Below are 16,604 nucleotides of genomic sequence, written 5' to 3' on the forward strand. Positions count from 1 at the left end.
CGGCGTGTCAACATCTGCACCAAGCACCCTGCGGGGCCCCGCCGCGTGAGCTTTGGCAGGTTCTGGGGTTTGTGACGCTCTCTCGACGAGCATGTGAGCGGACTGTAAAAATCAGCACATATGCACACAAACACACGGCAGCTATTTTTAGGAAGGGCTTACACTTTAATATGGTTCACTGGTCAGTGTTTGTGCAGTGGGTCTGTTTTGCATTGGGGCCAGAGTGGGATATAAAAAAAATGAAAAGAACATAAGTTTGTTCATTTATTTCTTTAAAAATGTTTTTTTATGCCATCATTTGGACAAAAATGAGTTGACGATGTTTATGATTGCCTGTATCAATTGTCACCAATGTGGTGCCCCCAAGGAGGAGCCCGCGAGCCTGTTCTAAAAATAGCTAACTTATGATGGGATTTCCCAGGGATGTGGTCACATAAAAATGTAAACATTGGCAGAGATTTATAGAATTGTGTATTGATATTCATCTGTTTCCTATTACTGTATTAAAAATAACATTATCAGTGTTTAACATAAGTTAATACTATAGGGATATCCAATACCACTTTTTTTTCAGACTGATACTAGTATGAGTACACAATTCTTGAGTAATCACCGATATTGATAGCAAGTTCCGATAGCACTAGTACTTTTGGCACGTAAAATTTGCCTAAAAATACAATAAAACAATGACCGATAATGTTAAAGAAAGACCTACTGTTTACCAAAATATAGCATTTTTCACTTGTGATAGGTTCCCCAGAAAGAAAAAAATAGGTTAATTTGTGAACCTCAGATATGTGGCGGATTACTGTACAGTAAATGTTCCACTTGTCATGGCCAAGCTGTGCTGAAATGGAAAAGTAATTGTAGAATAACCATTTTTTTTTTAAATAATTTTTTTCTAGCATTATCAATATTTCATTTTATGTATTGTTTTAGTGCTGCTCATGATGAATACAGTTTTGCTGCTGCTTTATAGTGGAATGTTTTAGTCTAGCCTATTAAACATTTTTGTATGTTCTATTAGCGGAATGTCATTTTTTGTATTTGATATTTTGCGCAATCATAATAAAAGAGCTGTCATTTTCTCACTTGTCATTTTTACCATTTGTCTTAGTTGTTAATTGGAATATGACAGTTAGAAAATCTGATTTAAATCTTTTAGATAACACGGGCCAACAACTTTGGACAATCAAAAGTTGTACTACTTTCACTGAACTGAGTATCGTTTGGGTCAGCCAAAAGTATTATGAATATTTAAAGTGTATTTATGTATATACTGTACAGTAAAACTTTAATGCAAACCTTTGCTGAAATAGCGTAAACATATGCCAATATTTAAAGTGTATTTATGTATATACTGTACAGTAAAACTTTAATGCAAACCTTTGCTGAAATAGCGTAAACATATGCCTGGCTACATTAGGTCACAGTTTGTTTGTTTGTTTTTTCCTTTAAAAGTAGAATGCTTTTCAATTGAATGCATTTTTTTTTTTTGGTCAAAAAATAGAATTTTCAAGACTTTCAGCACTTCACCACCATCCATCCATCCGTCCATTTTCTTGACCGCTTATTCCTCACAAGGGTCACGGAGGTTGCTGGAGCCTATTTCAGCTGGCTCTGGGCAGTAGGCGGGGGACACCCTGGACTGGTTGCCAGCCAATCGCAGCACTTCACCACCAAACTTCCAAATTAAACTTAATTAGTCAGTTTGTGAAGTGGAACTGCATGTGGTATTGCGGACATATTGCCAAACACCTCGCAGATAGTCTGCTGAACTTGCTCACTGTTGAATATCTGTTGCTTATCAGAATGACACAGATTAGCCAATGTTAATCTGTTCTAACACTGCAGCTTTGCTTAACTTCTGTCTTTGACACAATAGTACCTTTGGTTAGTGAATACGCTGAAGGGTTCATGATGGTGACCGCTGATTTTCTTATTTCCATTATTGCTTATGACAACGTGGTTTTGTAATTGGACATGTCTGGTCGTCGCCAGATGGTGATGAAAAGTAGTGGTTCCCTGGTGGAGGTCAGCCGGCTAACTTGTGGATGGGCTCATCGTGGAATTGCAATGTGGCAACATAAGACACAATATTGCGTGATTTTAGATAAGAGAGCAAGAGAGAATGAGGTCATCACCTCTGACACATTCATCCATGTTGGATCCCATCCAGCTGGAACATAGCGCTACGGTGTCAAGTGAGCGTTGCGTCTTTACATGCAGGCAGCCAGCGGGACACGCGCTGGCCTGACTTGACACCCTCCCTCCCCTCTTGTTCGGATCCCCATTCCTTGTTTTCCTGATGCCACGTTAGAAGCTGTGTAGTTCATAAAAATGATTTAGCTACTCCTTGTCCTTGGGGTGCACACAACCGTAGCGCTGATTTCGAGCTGCTGTAAAATACAATAAAGCAAAACAAAATGATTGAATGAATCTCATATTTGATGTTTACTGTCAAACTAAACATAAAACAAAGAGATATTTTAAATACTGTGTAATTTACTTGGAAAATATGGGGATCCTGTGGTCTATTGTTTTCGTGGTGGTTGGGAAGAAATTCTGAAGTCTTGCATTAGGGTGCTCTAGCAGCTCGCACTGCTTCAACTGGTAAAAATAATTGGTGGTATTCCTTGTCTTTGTGAGATCATACACGACATAATTTGTAGTGTACGGTCTACTCTGTTTCATGTCAGAATCCACACTAGCAAACTTTTCGGACTGCGTTTTCCATCATTTCTTCCAAGGGAAGACTTCTACTACAGTCTTCTACTCATAGAATACTTGTTTTTCTAAGTTGACTTTGACCAATAAGTAAAACCAGTGAAAATCAGTTGAGAAATGAGCAAATTCAGATTTATTTTCATTATACATACACGCCCCCACCAATATGGCCGCCACATAGGCACGTCGCTTAGGCCGGGCTGCAACCGCTAGTCTACTATTGATATCTGCACATTCACATTCATAATACTCGTGCCCCATCCATTGCTCCTCTCAGAAAAATACAAATACAAATTGCAAGGTACTTGGTAGAGTGACATGTTTGAACCGGGTGTGCTTTCAATATTTTCAGTGCACATGCACACCAGCGCACCACTCATGTGCACGCCTGGCGATAGAAAATTGTTACTGCTCGTACAATACTGAGCAGCGAGAGCCTTTCAAGCATAAGCTCTATTTTCGCAGTTTGAAAGTGCACATTTTATTTTGACTTTCTAAGCATGATTACTTAATATCTTAATTACCAGGCTCTTCCTTACTTTTGATTTGATTTATTTTAATCAGCTAAAGGAAAATAAAGTTAGTAGTCATTTGTAGCAAACTAAAAATATGCAGCATCAATGCTTGTCCTTATTTTTAGACTGCTCCCTCCGCATCCATTCTCACAGTCAACTGTTACTTGAGTCTGAAAATGTTTTTCGAGCTTCAGTCAACACCCACTCCCCCGTTTGTGCCGACATCTTGTCGGGCCAAGCGTCCACTACTTACCTACAGAATAAACTGTTTACGCTATTACGTTGTAACTTGATAACGTGATCAAAACTTTGTTGCTTTGGGTATTGAATTGCATGTCACGACGTTTCAGACCATGAAAATGAAAATTTGATCGCAAAAACAGCACTAATGCACATGCACTTATTTAACAAAGCTTAAAAAAGCATAACACACTGTACACAATCTTGTTGCCTCCCCATTTGTAAGCTTTTAAGCTCACATAAACACTAATAAAGAGAATTCAAAATATGATTCTCAATAAAAAGGATGCAAAGTTTTTGCACCTTGCTGTTTTTTTATTATTTTTTTATTTTTTATTTATTTTTATTTATTTTTATTTTTTATTTTTTTGCCAGGCATACATTTTACAAATTAGATTTTTTTGCAAGTCTGTGTGAGCAGAGATCATTTACTAACAAACCGAAGACTCACTTTTCTCACCTTTCAACAAGATGCCATGAGCCGTTGAAAGTAAATAAATAAATAAATAAATAAATAATAATAGGGTGGCACGGTGGGTGACTGGTTAACACATCCGCCTCCCAGTTCTGAGGACTCGGGTTCGAGTCCAGGGTCAGGCCTTCCTGGGTGGAGTTTGCATGTTCTCCCCGTGCCTCCGTGGGTCTCCTCCGGGTACTCCTGTCTCCTCCCACATTCCAAAAATGCATGGCAGGTTAATTGGGCGCTCCGAATTGTCACTCGGTTCGCTCCTGAGTGTGGATGGTTGTTTGTCTCTGTGTGCCCTGCGATTGGCCGGCAACCAGTCCAGGGTGTACCCTGCCTACTGCCCAAAGCCAGCTGAGATAGGCTCCAGCACCCCCCGCGACCCTTGTGAGGAATAAGCAGTAAAGAAAATGGATGTATAATAATACATTACACATATAATTTTGCTGAATTGTATTTTTAATCAATAGTTTTAGCCTAAAGTTGCTAATTGTATTTTTAATCAATAGTTTTAGCCTAAAGTTGCTCTGCCCAATGAGTCTTCGATCTTTGTGAGGTTGTTGGTCTGGCTGGGCCATCAATGGGATTGTAGACTTAAAAGGCAACAGTAAAAAATTTAGTAGCTAGCTTGCCCACTAATGGAGAATAACAGCTGTTGTCAGCCTGGAGTCAAGATAGAGCCGTGAAGCACATATGGTCATGTATGTAGGAAGGACTCCTATAATGTCGGTCGGACAAGCAATGTGAATGTGAACGGCTCGGGCTAAATGGTCCTAATGGGTAAAAAAATAAAAAAAAATTAAAAAAAATAAAAATAAAAATTCTAATTGAGATGATCATATATTCTAATTCCACACTTAATTCCAATGTATGTTGTTTTCTATTCACTTATTTTCATACACTTTGACTACAATTTTAACTTTGTGGCTGCTGGAAAACGAAGACCAAAAGGAAGGTTTTTTGTTTTTTTGTGTTTTTTTTTTATCACCACATGTTTTTGTCAAATACTCAAAACAAACCTCAGGACCATGCGGACCCTTTAGCCAGAGTGGGTCACATATAAAAAAGTCCACTATGTGAACCGCTATACCTATATAGCCAATCAGTCAAATTCTTTGGAATTACAATATTATACAGTCTAAACCAACTTTTCCAAAATGACCGCATTGCGGCCTTCATTCCTCTCATCTTCCATTGAACACAAATGACTCAAGATCTGTGCATGCAGGGGTCCACTTCCAACAATAATGTTGGACTATTGCCAAAAATATACAAAGAGGGGAGATTCCCGAAACATGGCAAAAGACAGACGCAATAACGTACACAATGTGTTCCACCAGCTGTGGTCAGGAGCTCACATTCAGGTTCCTGTAATACAATGGCTCATTATGTGGAGCCCACCCCACACTCGCACACAATGGGGCAGTTTCAGGCCATCAGATTAGCAGTGACTGACCCCTTCCCCACCCTGAAGCAACTTCCCCTTCCCTTCCAAACCAATCGAAATGCAGGCTAGGCGTTAAGTGTAACGTGAAACCAGGAGGGGTGGCGTGGGGGGGGTTTCTTGGCACTACACTTCAAACCAGGAGGGGAGGGGTGCAGCAGAATCAACAGCCCACTCTCACACACAGATTGTCCCAGTCTCGATTTGCACTGTTTGCAAACACGAGCTGCCGCATGCAAACCATACAGACACTTTTCCAACTGTGAGATATTCACTCGAGGATCATATAGATGGAATGATCATTTATTTCAACGCGTTACTGGTCCGAGCACACCGATTCTGTCTTTCTGGGGGCCCTCTTTCTTCCTGTGCGGAGGTTCTCGGATGATGCAGTGTGTGCTCTCCTTCCTCTCCCCCCAGCTCAGCTCCGGATCCTCCTGCAGCTGCGAGATCGGCCCCGACGGCACCAAAAAGAAAAAGTCCAAGAACCTGTAAGTAATCCCGTAGATTCTTGTTGTTGCATGTATGCTTCTGTCTTTTGCCGTCTTTTTTATTTCATAGCTTGCAAGCATGTTATAACTGCACAGGCCTCCTAAAATCTGGATTTTGTTCAACAAATTTACAGATACTCATATTTTATACTCATTTTCCTATTGGGAGCATTGTCGACAAAAACTATTTCTATCATTTGGTCAGGATCAGAACCGGTTGCCAGCAATTGTCAATGGGACATTGAGCGAGAATTGTCTGATATGAAAAACCCGATACTAGCAATGCAATGGCATATATCAACTGGGGATGTAACAATATCTAAACATCACGATACGATATTACGATATGAAGTTCATGATACAATAATTATCACAATATTGTAGAGCGGTTGGCAATACAAAAAAGGTCACAATATTGTAAAAAAAAAAAAAAAAAAAAAAAGACAATATTGTGCTTTTGTACATTACAGCAATGCTTATAAAGAACCTACAATCACTAATAACACTTAATATTGAGGCACTTACTTGCTATAAGGGCCAAAACATGCCTTATGAAAATACAATTGCACTAAAAAACTAGCCACCAGAGGGTGCTAGAACTGCACAAATGGAAATGAGACTGACTCTTTTTTTTTTTAACAGATGTGCTGCTTTTAATATCATGACATGACGACAACGATATATTGTGGCAGTTTTAATATCGCAATATCACGATATTGCCGTTATCGTTACATCCCTAATATCAACTATATCCCAGATTAATACAGTACCTTGATTAAGATCTATGACCGAAAAGGTTCATTCCATCCACCATCAAAAATTCATCGATGTGAACCACTATACTACCAATGGCCCAAATCAACTAGCGGAAAACAAATCCTGCATCCATACATCTATCAAGATCCACAATAGAAAGTCATTGTTTGTTGTATTTCATGTGCCACAACTTCACAAAGATATTATAAAGCCGGATATGTGAACCACTACAGTACATGAAGTGAAAAAGAAATCCTACATCTGTACATTTATTTACATTTACATTTACATGTCCATTTATTTGTACATTTTAGACTCTTAAATTGGATATTTTTTCAACGCTCTACCACTTTACAAATTACCGGTACCGGTATATTAGAAAGACGGTTATGTGAACCACTATCTAACCAATCACTGTCATTTTAAGTGAAAAAAAAAATCAGGATTCAGACTGTTACCAAGACCCTAACTAAAATTGAAAAATTTCTTCAATGGCCTAGCCCTTCACAAATACAATTACAGTCAGCCATGTGAACCACTACACTGCCAATGACACATTATAAACTGAAGAGAGAAAGTTGGAATCCATTTTTCAGGATCTGAAGCAAAATTGAATATTTTTTTTTTCCACTTTACAACAGATATATTAGCAAGGTTTTGTACAATATGTTAAAGGCCTACTCCATGGCAGAACATTGAGTCATATAGTTCTGCATTTTTTAAATTAATGTATTTTATTTTATTTTATTTTTTTGCAGTCTGACACTGAAACGCTTGAAAACGCAGGACAAGTGCTTTTGTGTATCGTGTTATGTCTGGGCATTCTGAAGTATGTCACAGTGAACTACATCTCTGCAATGTTGACAAGGTGACATCGCCAACTAAATGTCCTCACATGCATATTACAGTGTTTTCAGTTTGATTTGAAGCTCTGTATGATTGTACATATCCTCACTCCGTACGTTAATTTCTGTTTGCATCGGTGTGAATTGTTCGGTCATTCTTCCGATAAACATATATTCACTTCAACTGAAAATAAAGTAAGTGAAACATGTTCAAGGAAGACTGTGATAAACGCTCCTCGTCATGGACTCAAGTGGTAAACAATGTGCGAAGACGGTGTGTGCGTGTCGCCATGTGTGCGAAACCGTGCTGGCGTGTGTATGCGTGTGTTGACGCCTGAGTGATTCATCAGCTGTTGAATGAGCCTTTTCACACTCCACTTCATCAAGACCAAGGCACTTTTACACTCAGCGGGACAATAAAAGCTGCTCAGAGTGGCAGCTTGTAGCGCCATGCGTTCTCCTTCTTGTCCACAAGCCGTGTTTGGTTAACCAGGAAGATTAAGTGATTAAGATTCCACAAGCCACCCCCCACCCCCAGCACTTTAAAGTTGTGGAAATTGTTCGTTTGTGGGGTTTGAGATTAACGCATTTTGTGATTTGAGTGCTTGGCAGTCATGACAGCAAATACATTGGTAGGAGTAATTGGCCTTATCACTAATGTTAGCATTTCTATGAGAATAGTGCGTTTGAAATAAAATGATCAAAACATTTGGTCATTTCAATGACAAATATTCCATTGCAATATTCAATCTTGGGGTTTCTTTGTTCACTTCAGCTGTGATTGGCTGGCAATCAACACTTTGGGAAACACTTTGTGTCGATAAAACACAATCGAATTTTGCCCTTGAGCGCTAAATTTTGCCCGTCATGCACCAATTTTCTGTACCATTGCAAATTGGATTCTAGTTTTATGAGTCTGTAAATACATTCCTTAGAAAAGTTGGCGGGTTTCTTGCACCGAGGCTGCTTGTTAATATTATTTAGAGAATTTGCGTCATTGAGTGCAACCGTCCCATGTTATTAATTACATAATAAATTACATCTCATTCTTCTTCAGTGCTTTGCTTATCTCCATCTGAATCAGAGCCTTTATTATTTACATGCTATTTTAAGCCATTTTTTATGAACCCAGGCCTAAATAAGCAGTAAACGTTTGAATACAAGAACTATATGTTGCATCTATACACTATATATAGATATTTTATAAAGCCGAAACCTGAAAGGAATGAAATCATCCAGATGTGTGAAATTAAAATCAGGCAGTGGTTGTCTGATTTGCTCGTGGCTTTGAAAGGCCAATTAGATGTGAGAGTACATTACATAGTGATGGTGATAATAACCTAGACTGCCTGTGGGTGCATGTGTACGTTATCCATGACTCATCCATTATTTCCAGTATGAAGCCTTCTATTGTGAAGGGCTTTGATCTTTCCCTAATCCAGAGTATTTTAAGACAAAGGAGGAGGATACAGCTGGTTGGGTGATGCTTGTGTTTGTTGTTCCCCTTGTGTTCCTATTTAACAGCTTTTCTTGATGTGGTTAGCCGATGCACGTGACTCTCATTTGCTAATGAAAAGATATGTAGCATTGATCTTGATAATCTCATCATCGCTGGAGACAGAATAGTACATGAAACAGGTTCTTGTTTGTCTGTACAATGTGAACTAGAAATGCCAATCAACTCATTTGCAGCAACTGCCTACCGGGAAGTATAATAAATGCCTGACTTTTTTATTTATTTATTTATTTATTTATTTATTTATTTATTTTATGTTTATCGCAAGATGGACACCTCTAGTCTAATGTGTCATATTTACACCATATTTAATTGCAAGGGTTTTGCTTGTAGTTTACATTCAAAATTGTTTGTGTTGTTTGGGTGGGTCTATTTCAGTGCTCACATCGATAGGGTATATCCGATCTGTGTAATAAATGACAGGGTATATCCGAAAGATGAGTTTTCTCATCGGAGGATTTTTACCCACATTCTCAAGAGGTCTGATTCCCATCTCAAGATATCCAATTGGAATTGTGTTACCTGATACTATTTGATACATCTGGGGTTGTTAGGTGAGTTGGAGTTCACTTGTGGCCTGTGCGATATATCTGGCAGAAAAGGGAGCTAGAGTATGTTGGTCAGGGGGAGGGACAGGCAAAAAGCTCTATCTGACTATTGGTCAATGCCAAGGAAACAGTCGTAGGACGGCGCAAGGCATGCCAAACTATGCAGCAAGATGTACAAAAATTCTGACATGCCAGATTTTCTACGCTGTGGTCGTGATGACGACCAATCGTTGAGTATGTCACACAACATGGGCTAAGAAAAGACAACTCGAAATCGGCCACGACCAGTAAAGGTTTGTCTGTCAGGTCAAAAACAAACTACATTTTGGTAGTCTGACCTTGGCATAAATCAAACAGTTGGGGTCAAAACTCCTAAATGTTAAACCTGTTCAATAATTTCAATCAAAAATCCTTCAGAAACAGAGTTAAGTTAAGCAACAGACTCAGTGATTGTGACGTGAATCAGAATTTCTATTAAAAAAAAAATGTCCCTCCCCAAATTTGAATGAATAGAGGCTGTGTGGTTTAATTTGAGACATAACTCCTAGCAATATGGTAATATTTTGTAAAGGCCCGTCTGACCAGCTTCCTCTGCCTCATTTCCTGCACTTATTCATCGCATTGTTTTCTCTTTTTTTGTGGCATATTAGTGCAGCTGTCTTCCTGAAACCATCCCCAATATGTCTGCCATAACCTAACCCCAGATCACCCTCCTCACTCTTTTGTGTTGACTCGGGCCAGGTGTTGTTTTCTCCCCCAAGCAATGTGAGCCAAACACACTCCGTTTTAGTCGCAAAAACAAAGTAAACCGAAAGTGCTTCAGAGATGCCAAAGAAATGAAAATGGGTGGACTTGCTCACATAAAACCAGTGTTGCTTTGGTCGCTTGTTTACAAGACCAATGTGTTGCCTGACAACACAAAATGACCTAGAGTGGTTGCATCAGTTATTAAAAGTGATGTTGTTCCACCTAAACCAAGCGTGTCCAATGTCTAGCAATTGTCCCTAAATGTGCTTGGGAGTGTGAGGTGTTGTTTGTTGTCTCTGTGTGCCCTGCGATTGGCTGGCACCCAGTTCAGGGTGTACCCCGTCTACTGCCCGAAGCCAGCTGGGATGGGCTCCAGCACCCCCACGACCCTTGTGAGGATAAGCGGTCAAGAAAATGGATGGTCTTGTTCTGAAGAATATTCAAAATACAGCTGAACCTAAAATATCAAACTCCCAAATTCATAATATGACCAATATTATCTAGAAAAACATGCAGAAAAATATTTGTCTATGTGTGGATACAGCACGAAAACAGCACACCGGAAACAAAACCAATAAGACTCAAAGGAAAGTAATTGCAATCTTATTAGAAAAAAAAGTGGAAATATTACATTCATACAAATTTCTATTGCCTTTGTCACCTGTACTCTAAAAACAGTTGGGTCAAATATTACCCCAAAAGGGGCCAACCCAATTTAACCCAATAAATATGGCCGAATGATTAACTCACAAAACAAAAATTGGGTTGCTTTGTGGATTATTAATTTTTAGGTTCATTTTTGACCCAATTCAATTAGGATATTCAATTTCCCCCCCAAAAAATTGGTCAAATGAATAACCCACAAAACAACACCACAAATTGTTTTTTGTTTTTTTTGTGAGTTATTTTTATTAATTGACCCAATGTTTTAGATTTAAATAACTAAAAACAAAAGTTGGGTTAGTTCATTTTTGACCAAATTCAGTTGGGTTATTCAATTACTCCAAAAAGTTGGGTCAAACGAATAACCCATCAACAAGCCAAAAAATTAGGTTGCTTTGTGGATTTACTCCAATATTTGGCTCGGTCCATTTTTGGACTAATTTGGGTTCCCGGTATTTTTGATCGAACTGCCTTTAGAGTGTATAAAACAACATTTTGGTCTTTGTAGGTGTATCAAAGACATGTTATTATGATACACAAGAACTTTAAAATGATTGACTGAAATGTTTTAAGTTGTGGAAGAATTACATGTCTCACTCTTATTAGCATATGTTGCTGCTGAATGAATGAAATGATCTTGTAAACCAAGGACCCAAGGAAGTTTAAACTTCTCTCAGGCACATTACATCTTTCAAGTAAGCTAAATTATTTTCTAGTGCGAATGATAACATCCACTTGCCGAACCGACTTTGAAAGTGGCAGTGATTTGTTTACAAAAAAAGAAAAAAGAAAATCAAATATGATGTCTGTGTGCTGCATACAATGAGCAAAGCCATCCAAGCTCAGTGGAAGGAATCTATCCACTCTAAACACTCAGAGGCGATTGGGTGGTGTGAGTGAGGGTCCGCCTCCTGCAGACTGTGGGCACTATAAAGGTTACCGCCGGAGCCTCCAGGGGGTGAGAGGAATGCGATTGCCAAATAAATCTGCACCCTTAAGACACACGCTTACATGCCGTCACACCAAACAAATCTGGGCCCATGTTTCACTCCATGGTCGATTTCTCTGAGAAGTACCTGGAAAGGTAAGAATGAGGAATGTTTTGCGTGTGCGTGTGTGTGTTTGAGCATCTTGTACGAATTCTAAGCTTTGGCAAAAAGCTACGTGACCCCACCATAGATCTCATTTGACCGTCTCAGCCAGGGTTAGGGAGAATTCCCCAGTGAGGCCTTCCCAGCTATTTTGTATAGGAAGCCACTTTGACTTCTAATTGGAGACCTTTTTTATTAATATCATCACACCAACCTGGATTTTAAGAATAGGCCATGTGCATGGTCTGTGAGTGTGTGTGTTTCGAGGAGGCTCAGGAAATAGAGCTCCTCTTTTTAGATGTCAATCGAGGGAAAGGCGTGCACACACGTGGCTGCGTTGGGTTATTTATGGATACAATTAAGGACAATTCCCCTTTTCACCATTCTTCTAGGAATATTGCAGTGACCTTCTTTGTGCCGTGATTAGATTTCCATGCCCACATTACACTTTCCGCAGTGCCTCTGGACTGCTTTTGGCAGTCAGTCTGCAAAGAAGAAGACAAACAACGATCATTAAAGTGTCACTGGCCGACGACACTGGCTCAAACACAAACATGGACATGATTTGAGCACAGTGTCACATTGTTAGCCTTCTGCAAATAAAGCCTGTGTTTACATGACAACGAGTAACAAGTGGAAAGTTTTGGGTTTGGTGTTTTTGGAAAGTTTTATGGGCAGATGGTGCCACGCTGTAATGTACATTCCAGGCCAGTAGTTGGTGCTGTGCACGACCCACAACTAGTTTTTGGGGAAGAGAGTCAAGGTTGTCAGTGGAGAAAATTTTGCGTGTGATGTTTTTTTCCTTGTCATATAATGTGGGTATTCTCACAATTTCAAAATTGATTTACTGATCTATACGAATTTCCAAGATTGAACATATTTCATTTGCATGTTTTGAAAAGAATGAAATACAGTGGTACCTCTATTTACGAAATTAATTGGTTCTGGAAGAAAGTTCTTAAGTAGAAATTTTTTTAAGTAGACTCATTTTCTATGTAAATGCCCTAATCCGTTCCAAGCCTCCCAAAATTCAGACATAAATGTTTTATAAACCATAAAAATTCATCAAAACGTAACAATTAGATTATTGCACAATAAAAGAGAGTTGTGCATAATGTAAAAAAACAAAGAATAGAGTAAAGAATAAAAATGGTCATTTACCTTTTTAACTGCTGTCCTCATCCATCGTTTTTTGCCCTCTTTGGTTCATGTTCTCTCTCAGAAGTGTTTTTTTGCCTGGTGTTTTGTAAAGAACAGAACCAAGGATGTTTTTTTTTTTTTTAAACAATCTTTCAAAAATGTCTTAGGCAAATATCGTCATAGTAAGCGATCGCCCAACTGGTGAACACTTTTTCTGGGTGATTCTTTCCAACAAATTCTGAAACTTGATGGAAACTTCAGGTACGCGAGGCATCTTTTTCCAAAAAAAGGCCCGTCTCGTCGCAATTATAAGTATGTTGCATAAAGTCTAAGTCTAAGGAAACTCTGGGAGCTGCGAGTAGCAGCCCATACTGTAGTTTTACCTTTCGTATCCTGAAACTTCTTTCGTAACAAGAGGCAATATTTTCCTGTTAAGGAGATTTCGTAACTTGAAAATTTCGTATGAAGGGACGTTCGTAAGTAGAGGTACCATTGTAATGGAGCATCTCTGTCACAAGACCTCTAATAACTGTCATAACTGAGAAAATAATTTTCACTACTGTAAAACAACACTACAGTATACTACGTTGGTACCGAAATGACAAAATGTAAGGGAGACTCTGGTGACCTAAAGTTGGCTTTAAAGATAGAGTTGGAAGTCTTGAAGCCGTTCACAAAATTTGAATATAGCCTGACTCTTCCATTTTTTAGCGTTTATACAGAAAATATAGTGGTTTTAAAAAAATTCCACTTTGAGATTCTTTCAAAGGTGCTGTTGTCATATAAACAGATGGCTGAAAGGATGGAAAGTTTTAATCTGGTTTTAGCTTAAAACAGTGTCGTGTCAACAAAGGCACTCCGGCATTTGTCATTTTCGACCTCACCTCAGTGCTACGCCGTCATCTACAGCATGCCTGCAGCCTCTCCCAGGGTGTGCAGCCTACTTTGCACACGGCCATTAGCGCAACTAATGTGAGTCAAGCAAGTAGGGAATACAGAGGGTCCGGGGCCGTCAGATAATTGCGGAAGCCCGCTTAGACCCTAAAGCCTGCAGTCCTGTGTCACGACGTGGACCAGGCGTTCGGAAAATACAATCAGGGAGGACAGCGGGGGTTGAAATGCCATGATGCGCTAATGTGATCATCGCAAACAGGTCATGTTCCAGCCGCAAAGCAGATTAAGCTAATTTCTGGGGTGTCGTTTAAAATCAGATGACGATGCAGCTATTTTTGGTGACTCAGCTGGAGAGATGACGAAAAACTGAATCGCTTAAATGTGAGGTTATGTTTTAAAATGGGCACTTGGGGAACGGCCATTAGTGCATTGAGAGTAGACAATAAAAACTCTTGAACAAGTACTCAATAGCTGTGCTGATATTGACTTTTAATTATCACATGCATCATTTCAGGTTACAGTCTAACTTTATCACATCGGGAAGGCTTTACAATACAATATAAGAACTCTGCTGTCATCACAGTCAACTGTTTGCCAACAGAACTATTAAGAAAAAGTCAGTTTGAATATCATCTTCTATTTGCAGGTGGTACGGTTCTTTTGTACCATTGACACATTTTTACGTTGGCACCTTAAAAGGTGAAAATCTTGGCTTCGAGCAATGATCCCACTGGGTATTGTCGATTCAGACATTTTCTGCATCCAGAAAAATCAAAGGTTGCAGTGGTCACTTTGAGCTGCGGGCCCCAAATGGCTCTTTCACAGTGCTATCCAGAGTAGGGTATATATTCACCAATAAGTGGGTCTAACTTTTTTCCCCCACCCGATCAAAGTCAAGAATGACCCTATACAATGACCCGATTATGACCCGAAGTGATTATTCTCCGATGTGAGGGTGTTTTAAATGTCCCCAGCGCTCTCCATGAAAACAGTCTACTTGACAGTGTTAACCCTGTTCAATATTTGCAATAACAAATCCTTACGTGTAGCGACATGACGCTCGCACTTGTGCCAGACACAGAGAAGCAGCTGGTTGGTTATGTTGAGTGTTCGTGTCTCACAAGTCATTCACCACATTAAAATGATGAGTAAAGTTTGCCAACCCAATTGCGTTACAAAATTAGCAGTTAGCTTAGCTGCCTCGCTGTCTTCTTCTGTTGTTTTCTTCCCCCACCCATTGCACAGGTTTTATTTTTTTCTTCATTAAAGAAACTTGGGGCGATAATTAGTGAACCGCCTGGTTTGTCTTCTTTTATCTTCTGTGTTCCTTGTGACGGGTTGTGACTTTGAAAACAAATTCCTTGTATGTTTTTACATACTTGGCCATCGAATCTGATTTTGACGTGTACTACTGTTTACATGCAGTCAATAACCCTTTTAAAACCTGAATATTAGCAATATTCGGGTTTTGAAAGACCATGTAAACATACGCATGAACTTGAATATGCCTTTTCGAACTTGAACGGACTGGTCAGGATACCCTAATTGAACGGGGTATTGTTTTGTGCTGTGCACGTGCTTAAGTATATAAGTCCATGCTTCTGGCACACTGCCCACAGGTAATATTCAGGTAAAGGTAAACAAACATGACGATGCAGCAAAAAAAACACTCGTTTGGCGCAAGGAGGAAATTGACTACTTTATTTAGCATGGCGAGTAACAGGAATATAACGTCTTTTATTGACCGTAGAAAATGAAAAGGGGAATTGACGTCTATTTGCGTCATGACGCTGTCCGTGTGTCGCAGTTTGACCATGTATACGGGAGGAACTTTGTCCGCTCACGCATGTAAACGCTTTATCTTTCAGAAAACGGAATTTTGACATGAACCCGAATATTGACTGCATTTATACGTGTTAGGGTCATGCAAAGGGTGTGAAGTTCAGCACCTCTGCCCTTTGCACATGCCTTTTTGTATCGAAAGCAGGTGTCGCTGTTCCAGAGGCTAACATTTACGTGGCCACACATTTAATTATATAAATTCCCCAAACAACATCTTCAAACACCAAAATCCCACTTCGGATTCTGCATGAAAGCTGCAAAGGAATAAATGTAGACTTTAGTGTTATGCCTGCGAGGTGCAGACTTGGCACAAGCTGCATAATAGTGGGAAATCAAACTCAAATTGTGCAATATCTGTTGACAGCCACACGATGGCAGGACAAAAGCACACTCGCTTCACTCAAAAGTCATTACATCATCTTTACTTTCCACAAAGGCACCAGCATTAAAACACTGTTTCTCTTAAAATAAGAAATCCATTTTTGTTGGGTCAGCAAAATATTTTCAACACAAAGTATAGTAATTCAGTGTAAACCCTCACCCAAAAACAGAGCCTGCTCTTGTGTTAGGAGTTTGTTTAACAGCAAGAGGTTTTATTATTGGGGTAACAGTATATGCGTCGGGCTAACACGTGTGAGTTGTCATATCAGAGTGCCCCGTTGTTTCCACAAGAGAGAAAGAG

General features: G+C 39.4%; 1 protein-coding gene across 12 annotated transcripts in view; it reads left to right on the forward strand.

Moving 5' to 3' along the window:
* rgs3a (regulator of G protein signaling 3a) overlaps positions 1 to 16,604 on the forward strand; it is a 132,979-nt gene that overhangs the window by 109,433 nt on the left and 6,942 nt on the right. For 10 of the 12 annotated variants that reach the window (XM_077497021.1, XM_077497024.1, XM_077497023.1 and 7 more), the window contains one exon: positions 5,810 to 5,880. The exons of the other annotated variants lie outside the window; for them this stretch is intronic. In XM_077497021.1, the coding sequence (XP_077353147.1) occupies positions 5,810 to 5,880 (71 nt within the window). The remainder of the gene's footprint in view (positions 1 to 5,809; positions 5,881 to 16,604) is intronic. 12 annotated transcript variants of the gene reach the window in all.

Source organism: Festucalex cinctus, chromosome 15, assembly GCF_051991245.1.
Source record: "Festucalex cinctus isolate MCC-2025b chromosome 15, RoL_Fcin_1.0, whole genome shotgun sequence".
In the NCBI taxonomy this organism is placed as follows: Eukaryota; Metazoa; Chordata; class Actinopteri; order Syngnathiformes; family Syngnathidae; genus Festucalex; species Festucalex cinctus.